The sequence below is a fragment of the Hypanus sabinus genome, chromosome 9 (genome assembly GCF_030144855.1).
Source record: "Hypanus sabinus isolate sHypSab1 chromosome 9, sHypSab1.hap1, whole genome shotgun sequence".
In the NCBI taxonomy this organism is placed as follows: Eukaryota; Metazoa; Chordata; class Chondrichthyes; order Myliobatiformes; family Dasyatidae; genus Hypanus; species Hypanus sabinus.
Genome location: NC_082714.1, coordinates 139,209,651 through 139,227,934, shown reverse-complemented (window position 1 = coordinate 139,227,934; position 18,284 = coordinate 139,209,651). Strand labels below are relative to the sequence as shown.

At 38.9% G+C, this 18,284-nt stretch overlaps 1 protein-coding gene across 4 annotated transcripts in view; it reads right to left on the bottom strand.

Annotated features, from left to right (window-relative positions):
• LOC132399854 (polycomb group protein ASXL1-like) overlaps positions 1-18,284 on the bottom strand; it is a 90,626-nt gene that overhangs the window by 26,739 nt on the left and 45,603 nt on the right. For all 4 annotated transcript variants that reach the window (XM_059980689.1, XM_059980688.1, XM_059980686.1 and 1 more), the window contains 2 exons: positions 6,142-6,259; positions 5,109-5,215 (listed from right to left, as the gene is read on the bottom strand). In XM_059980689.1, the coding sequence (XP_059836672.1) occupies positions 5,109-5,215; positions 6,142-6,259 (225 nt within the window). The remainder of the gene's footprint in view (positions 1-5,108; positions 5,216-6,141; positions 6,260-18,284) is intronic.

Genomic DNA, 18,284 nt, shown 5'->3' with positions numbered 1-18,284 from the left:
TTCCCTTAAACATTGAAACAAGGTTGAAGGAGTACAGAGAAAATTCATAAGGATGTTGATGGATTTGGAGGACCTGAGTTATAAGGAAAGATTGAATAGGTTGGACTGTATTCTTTAGAATGTAGAAGACTGAGATGAGATTCTATATAGAAATACAAAATTGTGAGGGGTATAGACAGGGTAAATGCAAGCAGTCTTTTTCCACTGAGGATGGGTGGGACTACAACCAGAGGTCAGGGCTTAAGGGTGAAAGGTGAGAAACTTAAGGGGAACATGCTGTATTCTCTCCATACCTGTGATTATATGGTTAGGTATAGTTCAAATGCCATCTATAAATTTGCTGACGTTATCACCATTGTTGATAAAAATCTGAGAAGGAGATTAGAGCATGTACAGGTGCAATCTATGCCAGCTAGTTGAGTGATGTCACAGCTACAACCTTGCACTTGGGTGTCATCTGCAAATTTGCTGATCTAGTTAACTATGTTAACATCCAGATCTTTGAAATACATGACAAACAAAGGACCCAGCACTGATCCCTATGACGCACCACTAGTCACTGGCCCCCAGTCAGAGAGGCAACACTCGACTACCACTATCTGGCTTCACCCAGAAAGCCCATGTCTAACCCAACTACAGCATCCGCCCTCCCCGTGGAAGGTTATGGTTTTTTCTGGGTGCTCTAGTTTCCTCCCAGTTGAGAGATGTACCAGGTCAGTTAATTTATCATTGAAAATTGTCCCACGATTAGGTTCGGGTTAAATCAGAGTTGCCGGAGGATGCTGGGGCAGCTGGAGAGGACTACTTTGTGCTGCATCTATGAATATAAATAAATCTGAATCATTTGTAACAAAGGTAACAGGTAGGCAATAAGTTATTTAATGATCGATCAGGCACAGATAAAAATAGCCTCTATTCCCGTTTCTACTCTTTTTACGTTCACAGGAATGAGCCATTTAGATGTTTGCATTTGCTACCTCTCATAATTCGTCATTCCAAGAGCTTTGTTGCTGATTCTTTACATTAGTGTAATTGATTTGAGTTATGGAAAACAAAATTGTGAAATATAGTGAGCATGGCAATTCTTTCAATCTTTTTATAGCCTCCTCCTTTGAAATGAACGAGTAGACATGTTATCACTATTTACCACCTCAAATCTATTTATCATTTAATGCTTTTGCCAAGTCTCTCCCTATCAGAACACAACAAAACAGGGAAACAACCATTCAGCCCCTTGTATGCTCCACCAATCAAGATCATGCTTTCCAAATCCACTGCCATGCCCAGTTCCAATATTTTCTACTCCTCTGCATGTCCCAAAAGATACAATTCTTGGATATACTTAATGAAAATTCAGGATTTTGAGCCCTATGCAAGAAGAGATTTCTCAGTCCTAAATGTCACTGTTCCTGCTGATTTAGATGGAGAAAATAGCCTCCTTCATATCTGTGGCTCATCTGTGTCTTTTCAGCACAGTAATATTTAAAGCCTGACACTTTGTTATTTGACATTATCATCTCCCCCATAATTTCCTCCATGGGAGCCACGTTTTTGCACAAGCTTTTGCTCTCCTCCCACACTATCCCCTTTCCAGTCCAAGCTGATTTCTTTTTTAGTTTTTTCTTCATTTTGTTGCTACTTCCAAAAACTTTTTCAGTCCTTAGTTATGCTGCTCTTGGCAACATTACAAGACACATATGGATCACTTTTCTCGTGCAGTTTTTGAGAATTGATGTCCATTTGTTGACGATTTGGAGAAACTGCCAATGTTTACAAGTGTTTTAAAATGTTTTTCCTTGCTTAACCAGGGCAACCTTCTTTCCATTTATGTTTAAGACATCGGTTATTGACCAAATTGCATCTCTCCTACATACCAATTTGCACTGCCCAACCATTCTCCCAGAGACCTCCAAGTAGGAGATGATTAATCATCTCTTATAGAACTTCATATCCAAGATGGTGTGTTTCCCACTTTGTTCTGAGGCATTTTTTTTTTTTAATGACTCTGGCCCCAATGTCTTTTCCAAACTCAAGTTACAAACTCCTTTTGAAAATATGACCTCCAATCCATGCAAAGACGAAGGAACCCCAGGATTAAGGTAATATTTTGATACAAACTTTACTTTCATGAGTATTTCTCCATGTGGTGCAGTAATTCTGAGTCCTATTGAGCATTATAACTAACATTTTTTTTAAAATGTACATTCACAAAATGCTCAGAAGAATCAATCACCTGAGTTTCCACTGAGAACAAGGAGGTACGGACTAATTTAACATACAGAACTTCTTTGCTTGATGTACTGTTGGTTTGTTTATGCACAAGGACAGTGGATATTTCTTTAGATCAATAATGGACCCTGAACTCTAGCACCATTTTTTTTTTGTAGCTGTGACTAGGCTGCTCAAAAGCTGTGCTGCCCATCTCCAGGACCAGGCTAACTTTTCTCATATGCATTCATTTCAGGCCACTCATCCATTCACTCCCCTCCCCCATGAGAACGGTCTCCTATATTAGAATGCCACAGTCAGGTGGCCAACTTCTCTACAAACTTCAATAACCCAACAGGTAGCAAATATCTCAAGCCTGACAAAGTCATTACCAAAGCTCCAATTCTGCAACAACTTGACTGCTCAGACACTTGAACCAAAATGTTGATTATCCCTTGGCCTTCATTGATGCTTCGATGTGTTGAGCTTCTCTAGCTATTTTGTTTTGCATTTTCAAAAACATGATTCCTCATAATGCTCAACTGATCATCACATTCTGTTCCAACGCTAATCTGAGCAATTAATCAATTGAAGGAATGAGACTGCCTTTTGAATAAAATTTTCTAGTTATTTCTATCCTTGCCTAATGGCTGACAATGATTGGATTCTGTATCATCAACTAAAAGGCAATATTTCTCCAGAAGCACATCTCATTTGTCATTGGTGGGAACCTCACTGTCTCCACCAATTCTTATGCACCATGGTACCATGAGTACAACGGTGGTTCATGAAACTCTATTACAACATGGAGCTTCAGAGTTAAATCCCAACATCATCTGCAAGGAGTCTGCACAACCTCTCAGTGGAATGCGTGGATTTTCTCTGGGTGCTCTGGTTTCCTCACATGATCTTTAGACAGTGGGAGGACGATCGGATAGTAGGTTAATTGGTCAGTGATCAGGGTAGAATTAAAACTGGGGTTTGCTGAGCGGTAAGGCTCAAAAGGTTGACTCTGCACTGTATCTCAATAAAATATAAAAATATCTCAGCTACAAAATGTCATCAATGCTGCCATCCCATTGAATATTGCTTAACAAATTCATTTTGCTACTGTTTTTATTCATTTGATTTTTAATTTGCATACCAGTTGTTCCAATATTAACATGGACTTTTATCCTCTTTTAACTTGTTTAAAAAATACTAACCAATGTACAAAGGGCCAATTACAACATAAATACTTATACCCCCAAATCCTGCAAACTACAGTTACTGAGTTCATAAAAAATTCCATTTCACCTCTATATGGAATTCCCAAACAGCCCAAATTCCTGACTTTTACACTCTAAAGTTGCACTCCACCTTAGTTCACTTTGGGATCTGATAACTTGGGATCCATTCAGAACACATGTACATAATCAGAATTATACAATAAGTAATGTCTTAAAATGCCAATTAATGAAAGGTAAACGTGCAATGCCATTCCCAAAACAGCATCAGAAATTGCAATCATCCTTTTTTAAATGGATCTAATTTGACGCAATCCAAATTTATCAAAAGATTTTACTGTGACCAATGACAAAAAAAACCTTTAAGCTGTAAAATTCAAAAGGAAGAAATGAAGAAGGGAAAAAATAATGAGGAAATGGAAAAAATAGACAATAGAGAGAACTGGGAATGGAGAATAGATTCCACCCCCCATACAATTTACAAGCATTCCAGATAGACAGTGTTACAGACAAAAATATTTACTGGATATTCATCTCATATCGATTTGCAGGACTGTACTGTGTGAAAATGGTTTTGCCTTTTTAAAAAAAAGCAATTCTTAGGTTGATAGATACTACTTGCAAGGGGGGTATTTATTATCCAGCTGACTTCATTATCCAGAACAACGGCTGATAGAATTGAGTGACTCAAGACCACTTCAGGGCAGCGTTCAATTTCACATCACAAGATTCACTTCAGAGTGGCATTAGAATCCTATAATGACTTGCCTTCAGAAGAAGCAACACCTCATACTTTACCTGCAATGTGAACTCAATGAACTCCTTCCCCCTCCCCTGCATCAACCACCCATTTTCATAATCTTCGAGTTCCATTTTACAAATATCTGCTCGATCTAATTATTGTCATTATCAATTTAACAGCTTTTTGCAAAGATATGGTAACTTAATGCACATCATGTGTTAAGAGACAGCCCATCCCGGTCAGAACGAAAACCATAAATGTCAAGAATGCTTGTATGCAGAAAAAGAATTTTGAAAAGCCAACGATAACCATAGCTTGTAAACATTGCTGTATATGAATATGGCTTGAAACTGCCCTGTAAATACTTCACTGCAACAGATATCCAAAGTCAAGCATGGTAACCTGAATTGCAAATAATTCTTTATGTTCTCCTAAAAAAAAACTCTAGTTGGACCATAGATCACCCACAAGAAATATGTCAAATATTCTCAGCGCTACGTAATAATTTTTTTTTAAATAAGTATCTACACTTTGGATGTTTCATGTTTGGTAAAACAAATCACTGGTTACCAGAATTAGATACAAAAACATTCCAACTCTTCAGTAAATCATTGCCCTTTCAGATCTGGTGTGGCTGTACAACAATCTCCAATAATAATGTTAAAAGGTAGTGCTGCTAAGCAACACCACTCTGGGGAGGAAACCAGAAAGCCTTACAAAGCTATCTTACAAGCAATCAAGGCTTGATGCAAGCTAACATTTCAGATTTTATGAAGTCATCTATCAGTGTATTTTGCATTGGAGTATACCAAAAACAGCAGCATGATATTTATAAAAGATAGCAGATTCTTAAATTCTAAAACTGATTTGGGGAATGGGAGTTTAAGAATTTTGTCTACTACAGTAGAAATTCATTAGAAGACTTCAGTTACCTGTTGGGTTGCTTTATGGCTATTCTGCTTGCCAGGAGACACCTGCTTTCCTCGAATCTCAGTGGAACATGACGCATTGGAAGAACTCTCATCAGACACTGGGGAGGCTAATTATAGATAGTAAAAAAAAAGAGAATGTTTAGAATGCTTCCTTTTGTTTGCGCACTGCATTTCACCAATACTAAAACCAGCATTCAGAGGTGCAGACTGAACTTAGGAAATTCATTTCATGTGGTTTCAAAGCAAGGTTTTAGCTTTTTCTTGTTTCTTGTTACTTTAAAAATCTGTCAATTGTGTGAATTGAAAGCCAAGCTTTAAATGTAAAAAGTAAAAAACTTTACAATGGACCCAGGAATACAAGCTCCATTTTGCCTTTGGAATATTAGTGCTTTCTCTTGAAGCTTTCAAAACACTCATTCTATAATATGTGAAGAATCACTTGACAAATTTACTGATCAAACTATGTAAAGCCATTTATATTTTTCAAGCAATCTTCCCCTAAAAATTGCAACTGCCACCACCTGACCTTGTTCTGGCAAAGCTTTCCACATTCCTCACAAAATAAATCCACCTTCACTGTACCAACCTGTGATTTATCAATCTCCTCAACGCTACTTTGCAAACACAGTCTCATCTCAATAACTGATGCGATGATTAAGCTAATGCAGGTAGTACAGATACCTCACAACTCCAGTAACTTAGGTTCAATCCTGACCTCCAGTACCATCTGTGTAGGGTCTGCATATGCTTACGTGACTGCATGGGTTGCTCCAGATGCTTCAGTTTCCTCTCAACATAAGGCAGGATGTTTAATAGCTTATCTGGCAAAGGTAAATTGCCCATAGTTCAAACAGCTGGGATAATGAGGGGTGGGGAAGGGGGGAAATTAGAGGGGTGTGGTAGTGTTAAAGATGAAAAAGGTTACAAGGAAGTGGGGAGCTGGGAATGCTCAGAGTTGGCATTGATCCGGGGCTAAATGGCCTCCTTCTGCATCACAAGGAAACATCAATATGAAATGTTTGACATTACCTACCATCATTTTCCTCGCCTGTAGTACTGGCTTCATTAGAATCACAACTTTCCAAGTCTGGTCCATCATCATAACCTTCATCACCAATGGGCATGTTCTTGGACCATAACAATGCATCTTTCTAAATGAATGAAAGAGTGTTTTTTTTAAAATGTTCATTGTAGAATATGCCAAGCCATGTACAAATTATTGATGGCAAAATGAGGAAATCAAAACAATTAACAGTTTATGGGCAAAGAACCATAAACCACTCAGCTATTATATTAATGCAAAAGATGGACTGCTTGGCTTTCTGATCTCTAGTGTATATTATGTAAAACAGAAAAGCACCCACATCTTCTATAATGATGCGTAATCTATGCAGGTTTCACAGTTAGTTGAAGACTCTCCACCTAAATTTAAGAGGTAAAATTTGATATTGCTCCCATCAAGACATTTATTTTCTTTCATTTCTAAAGGAAGATGCCAATTGGGCGTTCTCCAGAAAGAGGGAAAATAACATTAAGTATTTAATTGTCGCTTTTGAAAGATTTTTAAAAGATTAAAATAGCAAATGTAGTACTTGCACATCTCCTCAACCAGGGAAACGGCTGGCAGAAAAATTATAAACCTAGATTATCAATGCAATAACTGTGACAACATATGCATCTTTAATATTATAATGCAAGACACTGCTGGCAGTATGTCTTCTTTAAAAAGAAGATATATCTTGTTCCTGACGCATGGATGGATTTTCATGATGTGATTAGATTTCTCCCTCGTTACAAAGGTTGAAATCTATAAGATAGTAATCCATTCAGTTTTGAAATTTATATGCAAAACAATTGTACAAATTTTAAAAGGGAAAATAATGTCACCATAATCACAAGCTAGAATGAATTAGGGAAGAGGAAGTCAGATGTAATGAACAATGACAAGAAAGTTATTGCTGACATGCGCTTAGGTTTCCAAAGGATATTAACATTCTACTCCCCCTTCAAGGTGGCCAGCCTTCAGCCATCAAAACTTTTCAGGTGTTAGACTTCTTTATTTGCAGTGCACTTGCAGAAGTCCCAGACTTGATGAATGATAGATGGTGCCACTTATGTGATTCAATTTGGGCACTATATTCCATGTGCAATGTCAGAGAAGCTTGAAAACTGTTCCGAGGCCTGACAGCCTTGACCTTCCAATATTACAGGAATGGGCCCTTAGCCGTGTGCCACCCAAAGCCTATTTGTCGCTTCCCCAAGGGTGTGATAGACCAGCTATCTGGACCAAGTGAGGGGAAGCAAATGGGAACTAGCAATGGTTACAACAGATAAACAACCAAAGCAAAACCAAGAAGCCCATCACAAGTTCAAAGGAATCCCTTTAAGCACCTTCATTTCAAACTTCAGCTCACCCTCCTACAGTTAGCTCAGTCTGAAGGTACAGCTCATAGGATTTTAGAGACTCAAGTTCAAGAATCACAGGAACACCAGGGGCTTTCTGATAACCTGTTAAGATACAACTACACTTTCAGGTAGATGTACTGAATTTTAAAAAGGTACTATTCAAGAACAGCAGGATATTTATACCGCCATTGTGGCCAACATCCCTAAAAAAGGTTAACCGATTTTGATCATTTTAGGGCACGAGAAACCATGAAATTAAGATAAAAGAGCAGATAGGCTCTTCAATCGAAATACATGCTGGTCATCACTCATCCATGTAAATCACACCTACATTAATCTCTGTTCTTTGAATTCTCCCCACGTTCCCACCAACCAATTCCTGATTCTATGACTTTTATACATACTAGGGGCAATTTACAATGGCTGATGTATTCACCAACCTGTCTTTGGGACATGGGATGAAACTGCAGCATCTGGTGAAAACTCACACACAGTCATAAGGAGAAAGTTCTAACTCCATACAGACAGCACTCATTTCAGGATTGACCCCACGTCTCTGGACTCAACTAGCTGCACTGCCCAATGATTGCATGCATGCTCTTACATTAAGCTACAGTAATTATTGCTTGGCTGCAGAGCACTGATGGATGTCCAAAGATGTCAAAAGCTGCTGCACACTGGTGCTTCTTTTGGCTTAGATTCAATTTATTTGTAGCACAATGAAGCACCTAAGTCATGCTTCTTTTCTATATTGAACACTTTAAATTAGTCCTGTCATTGCTGATAAGTACCAAAGTGAATGAAGAGATATGGTAAGGGCCTCTTCACTCGACCAGGAAAAGACAAATAGGTGACTTGATATAATCCCTCATGATCTTGAAGCAATGAACCATTTTCCATTATCAGTGATAGGCATTTTATTAAAGCAGAACACTGGGTGACGGGGAAGGCAGATGAAAAATACTGAAAATAAATTAAAATTAATATTTTTGAATTGAAGATCTGCTTACTCTTACAAACGATTACTTATTTTAAAAAATCCTAAAATTTAGATGGGAGCATCAAAGTGAGAAAATACTTGATGCATCATGAATATGTACAGGTGAAATGGACCTCTAGGGTCAGTGCTGTACGGCACAAAAACTGGTCCTTCAGCCCATCACGCCCATGTCTTGCACACCTACAGAAATTGGAATTTATTTTTTTAAAATTTAGCAATACAGTGCAGAATAGGCTCTTCCAACACTTCAAGCCATGCTGCCCCAGCAACCACCTGACCACCCTGATTTAACCCCAATCTAATCATAGGACAATTTTAAATATTCCATTAACCTTCCCAGTACATCTCTGGACTGTGGGAGAAGACTGGAGTGCCCAGGGAAAACCTGTGCATCCCACAGGCATGATATACAGACTCCTTACTGATGAACTCCGAACTCTGTCATCCCGAGCTGTACACTAGCATCACTAACTGCCACACTACCGTGGTGCCCAGTAGCACATTAGGGTTTGTGGATTTCGAGGCGTTTCCCCCCAATTCAACTGCCTGCATAAAAACTTATCATAATTGAATTAGCTGAATCCACACCTCCTCTGGCAGAGATATTTATTTCTTATACCTTATTTATGCCTCTTTAAACTTTATATATCTGTCAGGTCACCCATCAGCCTCCTTCACACCTGGAAGAACAAGCTCAGCCTATCCAATCATCTTAATTTAAGATTTCCAAAACAAGCTACATCCAAAGAATATGAGTCAAGAGACAGCAGATGCTAGAAATTTAACCAAAAGACAAACTGCTATGCTAAAGAAACTAAGCAGAACAGACAATATCTGTTGAGCAAAATGAAAAATCAACATATTGGACTGAGTCCCTTCCCTTGACAAAGTCCTCTGTACTCTCCCCAGTACATACACATCCTTCCTATAGTGTTATGGCCAGAACTAGACAACAGTCCCAGTGCAGTCCAGCCAATGTTAAGTAAAGTTTCAATGTAACAGTCCAATTTTTATATTTTATACCATAACCCACAAAGCAAGCATGCAATATGTATCCTTCACCATACTGTCTCCCAGTGTTGCCACTTTCTGGGATCAATGGACTTAAACCCAAGGGTCCTTTGTTCATTAACATTCATCAGCAGACTACCACTTACTGCACATGGCCTTTCCCCATTTGACTTCCCAAAGTGCATCACTTGTCAGGATCAGATTCCATCAGCCAACACTCCACCCAACTTTCCATCTCATCTGTAACCTGCTGTAGTCTTACTAGCCACAACACCAACATCATCCATTTTCATCCTATGATTCCTTATGTTTAACACTAAGAAAGTGACTACTGGCTGAATGATATGAACATACTGATATTTAACACTGAGTGAAGAGAGCTTTTCAACAAAGGGAACGCTGGATTGATGAGGAGAGGGGCACAAAACACATTTGGTAGAGTGGACCACATAGTCCCAGCTACCCCCTAACTAACCCCCTCCCATGGGGGGGTGGGGTGTTTGGAGCTAAACCTTCCTGAATAGAAAAAGTACTTACTTACACAGGCGAAAGGATTATTCAAAGCCAACCATTAAACCCCATCCCTAATAAAATGAAAAGAGCCAGGTGGAATGCTAGCAAGGCCAAATGAACCAAAATTTTGCCAGACTCCTGTGGGAATTCCCACTCTCTAAATTGTTGTCATTCTTCAGCATAGATAACCAGGGTAAAAGTAAACACAATACAGGTGGCTGAGCCATACAGTGCTTGAGGAGAAAAGTCAGGGCAACAGTCATAAAGGGTTTAACATTTGGGGTATGGCAGGTGTTACTGCAGGATGGTATGCTGCCTCTCACCTCAGGTAAACCACCCGGTAGCTGCAGAACATTTGAGGAGCACGTGGATATCAGTAGAAGTAGAAATTAGGACAATAAATCTGCAAACAGACTTTAAAGGAGATGAGAAAGATCAAGGAGCAGACCCCCAAGAGATAGTAATTTCCAAGCAACTACACTTCAGGGAGGGCAAAAATAGGGCACATGGTTGGAAAAATAGCATAAACAAATAGCTTGAAATTCTTGAGGCACTGTACAGTCCCTGAAGCCGGATAGGTTGAAACATCAACAGGACCAGGACCAATAACTTTGATATTAGAAATTTATATGATTTTGTTCAAAAGTTCTACCCAGCTTTATCAGGTGATAGGATACTAAGAACAGCTTTAGTGCAGCTGGAAACAGAAGGAAGAAAACTAATGAGAGTTCAAATCAGAGCAAACAAAGTGGGAAAATTGACAATCAAATGGCTTACTGAGTTTAATGGAAATATGTTAATGCAGCTAACATAAGCAGTGAAGAAGATGAGCTGAGGCTTATCAGAAAAATATCAGGCTATTGGGGGTGCAGATGATATGGGTAATATAATAATCATGGGGATATTAATTTATTTGGAAACTATCCAACCAAATTAGCAGTAGTCATATGGAAGATGAATCATGGAGTTTTTAAGATGGCGTACTAGATCTGAATGATGAAAAACCAGACAATTTAAAATCTTGTACATTGTAAGGAGAAAAGGTTTAATAATATAGCACCTCAAAGGGATCTTTTGAGACTGATCACAAAACGATAGATTTTAAAAAATATATAAATTGCTTACCAACTAAACTTTGATCTCAAGTCTAACCAAAGTAAGCTACAAAAAAAAACTAGCATATTGGAAAACTACATTAAAGACTGTGAAAGTAAATGCTACCCATTTCTTGTTTAAATAGAGAAACAGTGCAAAACAAAAACAGGCTTTTTGGTCCACTGTGTTCATGACACAACTCAGTCCCGTCCACTTGAAGAGAAACAAATCCAGCTTATCCAGTCTCTCCTCATAATTAAAATGCTCCATCCCAGGTGATATATTCCCCAGGCCCTACCCACATTAAATCTCCCATAATGCATCTCCTCACAATTATTATGATTTAATTCCACCTGTCACTGCTCCGCCCAACTTACCAGCTGGACAATATCCTTCTATAACCCGAGACTATTCTTTTTAATCAACAATACAGGTCCACAATCCCTTATCTGAAATTCTGAAATCCAAAAAGCTCCGAAAACGAAGTTTTTTTTTGCCAACAGCTGACATCACTCAAGTGTGACATGGCAGCGCTAGCAGAGGCCACCAGACATCAGTTGCAGCTCAGTGCTCGTACTGGTTACACGTGCATTTGCTGTTTGCTGATATTTTGTGTTCACTGTTGACTCTGTGTTTAATTTCACTGTGAAAATGTCAAAATGAGCTGCAGATACCCCTATGGGTAACAATGAGAAAAAGAGAAGGAAGCATCTATCATTATCAGTAACGCAGAAAGTGGAGTTGTTGCAGCAGCTTGATCGTGGTGTGTCTGTGCGGCTTCTTACTGAAGAATATGGTGTTGGAACTACCAATGTATATGATTTAAAGAAACAAAAGGACAAGTTACTGAAGTTTTATAGTGACAGTGACGTTCTACATTTATTCCAATAAGTCATTTACCATGGGTTTGATTCAGTTTTTTTGAATCTGTATATTTTTATGTTTTATTGAATGTTTATGTTGGAAAAAATATTTTTCTTGTCATTATTCCCTAAACAATACAGAATAACAACTATTTACAAAGTATTAGTATAAGTAATCTGGAGACGATTTAAAGTACCATAGATTCTGGACTACAGAGCGCACCTGATTAAAAGCCGCACGCTCTAATTTTAGAAAGAAAATCAATTTTGTACTTGTACAGGCCGCACCGGATTTTAAGCCGCAGGTGTCCCACGTTGTAATATGAGATATTTACACAGAAAGATATTACACGTGAGGATTTTTTAACTTTTAAAAGTTGGTAACATAAACAAATATATATTGCAAATGCTTTTTTTTTCGAACAGTGCCTGTAACACAGCTACTTTTAAATATACATACGTATCAGTAACACACAAATTACGTTGCATATACTTTTTTACTGAACAGTGCACGAACAACATTCCAATATCTCCTAACGACTGGTAAAAAATATATATATACTGCAGCCTACCAGGAAAAGTTATTGATCGCCTTCTTCATCTTCCTCCTGCGCACTAAAACCATCAAAGTCCTCTTCTTCAGTGTCCGAATTGAATAAAACCTCAGGATCTCTTCACTCACTTCAGTCTCTTCGTTGTCGCTCTCACTTGAGCGCACGCGGTCCTCTTCATCACGCAGCAGTCCAGCCTTTCGAAACCCGCTGGTGATGGTGGATGTTGTGACACCGCTCCACGCATTTAGGATCCACTGGCAGACTTGAGTTAAAGATGCTCTTCGCATGGGTCCTGTTTTGGTAAAGGATTTTTCGCCGCTCGTCATCCAAGCCTCCCACTCAACGCGCAGCGCCACTTTAAATGCCCGGTTCACGCTGATGTCCAGTGGCTGCAAATACTTCGTGGTGCCCCCAGGAATCACAGCTGGAATTGAGTTCTCTTGATGGCTGCTTTCACTGAACTTTCATTGTCAGCCGCTTAAAAAATCACCATCGGTGGAAGCTTTAGTCCGGATGCTGTGCAGCTCAGAACACAAGTAAAATGCGTTCTCTCATGGCCACTTGTTTTCAGTGTGATGGACGAGTCACCTTTTTTATTAACAGTCTGAGTGAGAGGCAGGTCAAACGTCAAAGGTACTTCATCCATATTTATGATATCATCTGGCCCGATGGAATTCTCCGCTATCTTTGTTTGAGTGAATGTGCGGAAGTTAGCAAGCTTTTCCTTGTGGTCGGGAGGGAGCTGCTGACACAGAGTTGTGCGTACCCTGACGGACAGGCCTTTTCGTCTCATAAATCTAAAACACCACGATGGCCCACCTTTAAAATCTTCGATTTTCATTTTGGTGGCGATTGCTTTAGCCTTCAGTCTGATCTGCACGGTGGAAACACCGCGGCCGCCTGCTCTCTGTGTGTTAACCCAGTCTTCAAGAAAGTTTTCAAGTTCGGGCCATCTGCTATGATTACCTCTGAAAGCTTTTGTCGTCTTTTTGCATTGACTCAGTTCTTCACGCTGGCGTCTCCACCGTCTCAACATCGATTCATTTATGCCAAGATTATGTGCAGCAGCTCGATTTCCTTCTTCAACCGCCAGATTGATTGCCTTTAACTTAAAAGCTGCATCATATGCTTTTCTTCGAGTGTTTTCCATGTTGATGAGGGTGAGTACAAATGACTGATTTACAATAATTTAATTGTGAAAGTGCGCTTGATTTATCGTACAATTTCATTGGACCTCTGTGAACTACTCATCAATTTTATTGGTCTACTGTTACGAGGCAAAATGTTTTTGGCGGCATGAAAAAAAAAATGCATTAGTATAGGCCGCAGTGCTCAAAGCGTGGGAAAAAAGTAGCGGCTTATAGTCCGGAATTTACGGTATACAGGAGGATGTGCATAGGTCTGGAGCTCCACCGGGTCCTAAAGTCCACCCACACTGAGACAGGTTAAATAAGGGATTTGAGCATACGTGTTTTTTTGTATCTGCGGGGGGGGGGGGGGGGGTGTCCAGAACCAATAAGGAGGGATTCTGAATTCCGAAATGCAACTGTCCCCAAGGATTTCAGATAAGGCATTGTGGACCTGTGTCAATTGTTCATGCCATCTGCAACACACTAATCTTACATCACTTGTTGTACATATCAAATTATGAAATACATTTAAAAACAATAAGTGTGCTAGCTCTGATTCTTGTGGTATACCACTGGTTTCATGCTTCCAATCATAAAAACCTTCACCACTCTATCTGCTTCCTGTTCAAGGCACTTTGAATCCAGTTTACCAGCCAACCTTGTAGCTTATGAGCTTTAACGTTTTGCATCTGTCTTTCATACAGGACTATGTCAAAAGGTCTTATTTAACTTCATGGATATTATATTAACCACAATACCCTCCTCTCAAATCAGAATCACCATAAGAACATAAGAGAATCAGGTTTATTATCACTGATATATTCATGAAACTTGTTTTGTGGCAGCAGCACAGTGTAAAACATTAAAAAATTACTCCAAGTTACATAAAAATATTAAAACAGTACAAAAAACAAGAGCAATATAGTGAGGTAGTGCAAATGGACTGTTCAGAAATATGATGGAGAGGAAGCTATTCCTACATGCTTCAATCATTATCATCAATAGCAAAAATATATCCTTTTCAAAAAAGAACAATAAAAATACACAGGAATAATGTTCTAGCCTTGATCAACTAGAAGTTAAAGATGGTGTGAAATTAAAAGGCTGTAAACTTCCAGGAACTAATGAACAGACTTAGTGGCTATGGAGCCCAGACACATTTTTTATGTTTTAAAAAGTCATTAATAGATCTGAAAGATGATAAATCCCCAGGTTCCTCTGATGCTGGAGGTTTGAAAAGGAAGCTTTGAAGATGGAAGGTACAGAATGAGCTTGCAAAATTCCATAAACTGAAACAAGTAGATTAAAAGCTAGTAATTTTTTTTAGTATTAAATTTGCCTCTCCTTCCATTCCTGTTCAAGAAAGAGAAGAGGGATTGGGGCGGGGGGGGGGGGGGGGGGGGGGAGAAGAAGAAAGACTACAAATTAGTTAGCCAAACATCAGTAGGAAGTAGCTATTAAATGGTAAACTATATTTTAATGGACGTTTTTTAACTGAATTGTTTGCCAAATGTATTTGAGTTTACTTTTAAGGGTGAAACCAGCAGAATGGAAATGAGGTACATTCAGGCTTTCTGAAGGACTGCAATAACAGTGTCACACAAGAAGTTATTCAAACAAGATTAGACTGCACAGGATTGGGTATAAAATTCTAGTATGGAATATGCAGAAAACAGGACACTTCCAACAAGAGAAGCTGCAACATTTGCTGCTGGGCCTCACCTATTTACAACTTGTATCAATGAATCACATGGGGTGAATAGGTGTTAGCTATCCAAGTTTGCTGATGTTAGAAAACAGACCACTGGTACAAGCTGCAAACAGGATGCAGAAGGGCTTCAAGGACGCATTGACAGAATACATGCAGATAGAATGTTATGGGGAGATATGCGAGGTCATCAATTTTGATAGAAAAATCATGAGGTGTTGAAAAGGATTTGTGTCCGACAGATATAATTGAAAGTTAATACATATGTATTTAAGCAATTACTAAGTAAAGCAGCACATTTGCATTTTATTTAAAGGTTTTGAATACAAAAGAACAGATATCTAACTGCACCACTATTCAGAGATCTAGCCTCCCCACCCATCGAGAACAATGTGCAAAGCTCTGGCCTCCCAACAAAGGGAAGGATATATTCTGCAGGAGAGTGTGCAATGATGGCTCACAAAATTGATTCCTGGGATGATGGCTTTGATACTAAAAAATAAAGCAATCTGGGACTACACTCTTCAGCTGAGAAGCACAAGGTATTATCACACTGAAATGCAATTTAGGTTTTGCATGGTTTGACAGAATAGATGCAGTTATGTTTACCCTGGCCTGTCAAGGGGTTGGACTTACATGCTCAAAGTAAATTTATTATCAAAGTACATACATGTCACTATATACAACCCTGAGATTCGTTTTCTTGCGAGCAATCACAATAAATACAAGACACACAATAGAATCAATAAAAGACCACACCTAACAGGGCAGACAACAACCAATGTGCATTAAAAAAAAACTACAAATACAGGAAAGAGAAAAAAATAATAATAAATAAGCAACAAATATTGAGAACATGAGGTGAAGAGTCTTTGAATTTGAGTCCAGTTCTGTGATCAAGTGAGTTAAATTGAGTGAGATTATCCACTCTGGTTCAAGAACTTGATGGTTGAGGGGCAATAATTGTTCCAAAACCTGGTGGTATACGTTCTGAGACTCTTGTACCTTCTTCCTGATGGCAGCAATGAGAAGGGAGCATGGACTGAATAATGGGGGTCCTTGATGATGGATGCGGCTTTCCTGCAACAGGGCTCCGGAGGTAGATGTATTCAACGGTGCAGAGGGCTCTACCTGTGATGGACTGAGCTGAATCTAGGTAAAGAAGAAACTTCTTCACTCGGGGATAGTGACTACTCAAGCCACTGAGTATATTGACAGTAGATGAAAATTGGATGTTCCCAGCTCTGGAAGAATCTATAACTACAGGTGACAGTTTAAGAGATGCTCAGCTCAGACCGATGAGGATTGTTTCCTCTCTAACTGGGTTATAGTCTGCTCAAAGACTCATCTGAGCAAAGCCTTTGAATATTTTCAATGCCAGGAGATTCATGATAAGCAAAGAAATTAAAGGTTACCAGAAGTAGATAGGGACACAGATAAGGTTTCAAATCAATACAACCAGTACCTTATTGAATGATGTTGCAGGATTCAGGGGATGAATCGCCTATCCTTGTTCAAATTCACATTTTCAAGAGTTATAATTTCTGAAGATGAAGACCTGGCAACATGAGCCAAGTGCAGGGGTGTGGTATTGGAGATAAAACTACAACCTTAATTGCATGGAGAAAGAGACATGATCATAAGGTGAGCAAATCACTGCACTCTATTCTGAGGGAGTTTAGACCTTCCTTCAAAAAAGCAGTGATTAACTCATGATTGAGCATGGGTATTTTAACCATCTGTGAAATCAATAGTGAGGAAGAAAGCTTTAGAATGCAGAATATCAGTGCTACTTCTCAGACCAAGTGACCAGTGCAAACAAAATTCAGTTGAGAGAAAATGAATTAATCTGGGGAGGAACAGAGAGCTCTTGGGAGTCTACATTCACTGTTCCTCAAAATGCAGCTGGCAAGACTGCTTCTTTATTAGATAGGTAGTTATTAGTTACAAAGGCATGCAAGGATATTTTTCTCTATGATGGAAACAGAAGAATTTAACCTGCTAGAATTGTAGACAATAGTTAGGCTTGACTAATATCCACAGATCTGAAAGATGCAACTGCTCTGGAATGGTTACAGAGCATATTAATGAGAACACTGCCAGAACTGAATCATGAGTAAAGAAGGGTATTGCTGGCAGATGTTACTCCTCTTGACAGAGAGAGCTGAAGGGAAGTGTTATTCAGGGGTATAATATTACGAGGCATAATATGATTATTTCCCTTGGATAAGGAGTCAAAACCAAGACACAGTCTGAAGTAATTACTAGAACAATTTGAAGTGTGATGAAAATAAATCTTTTCCCCAGAGGGTGAATAACATTTCACATTCATTGTCTGACAGGATGATTGAGACAGAGACTTTCAAAAGTACCTGGATGTGCACTTGAAGAACAGCAACCTGCAGGGTATCACACCAGGTATCCAAAGGTGTGATTAGCTTGGGTAGTCCTTTGCCAACTGGCACGAACACAATGCCAATTTGTGATTTTTTTTTTGTTAGGAGTTTGTGAAGGTAGGGAAAAGTCTAAAACAAATGTTTGGGGTGGGTGTGGGGAAGAAGGTAAGGAGGAGTGTGTAAACAGCAGGTTTTAAAATAATAACCATAATGTAACCAATTTGCAACAAACAATTTCTCATACCAAGAGCAAAACAAAATCATAATCCTTAGGCTAGAGCAAGTTTTTAAGTTATTCATATCAATGTACAGCCAAGTGCTAACAAGCCAGTTTCTGCAGCTTCTACCAACTACAGAAATTAAAACTAGTTTCATTAACACACCTTTCCATGTGCTAAGATATTCACTGTATGAAGAACTTGCTGTTTGTCAAAATGCTGTAAATTCGAAGTGCTGGTAAGTCAAGTATTTCCTTTCAGGTTAAAATGCCCATGCTGAAT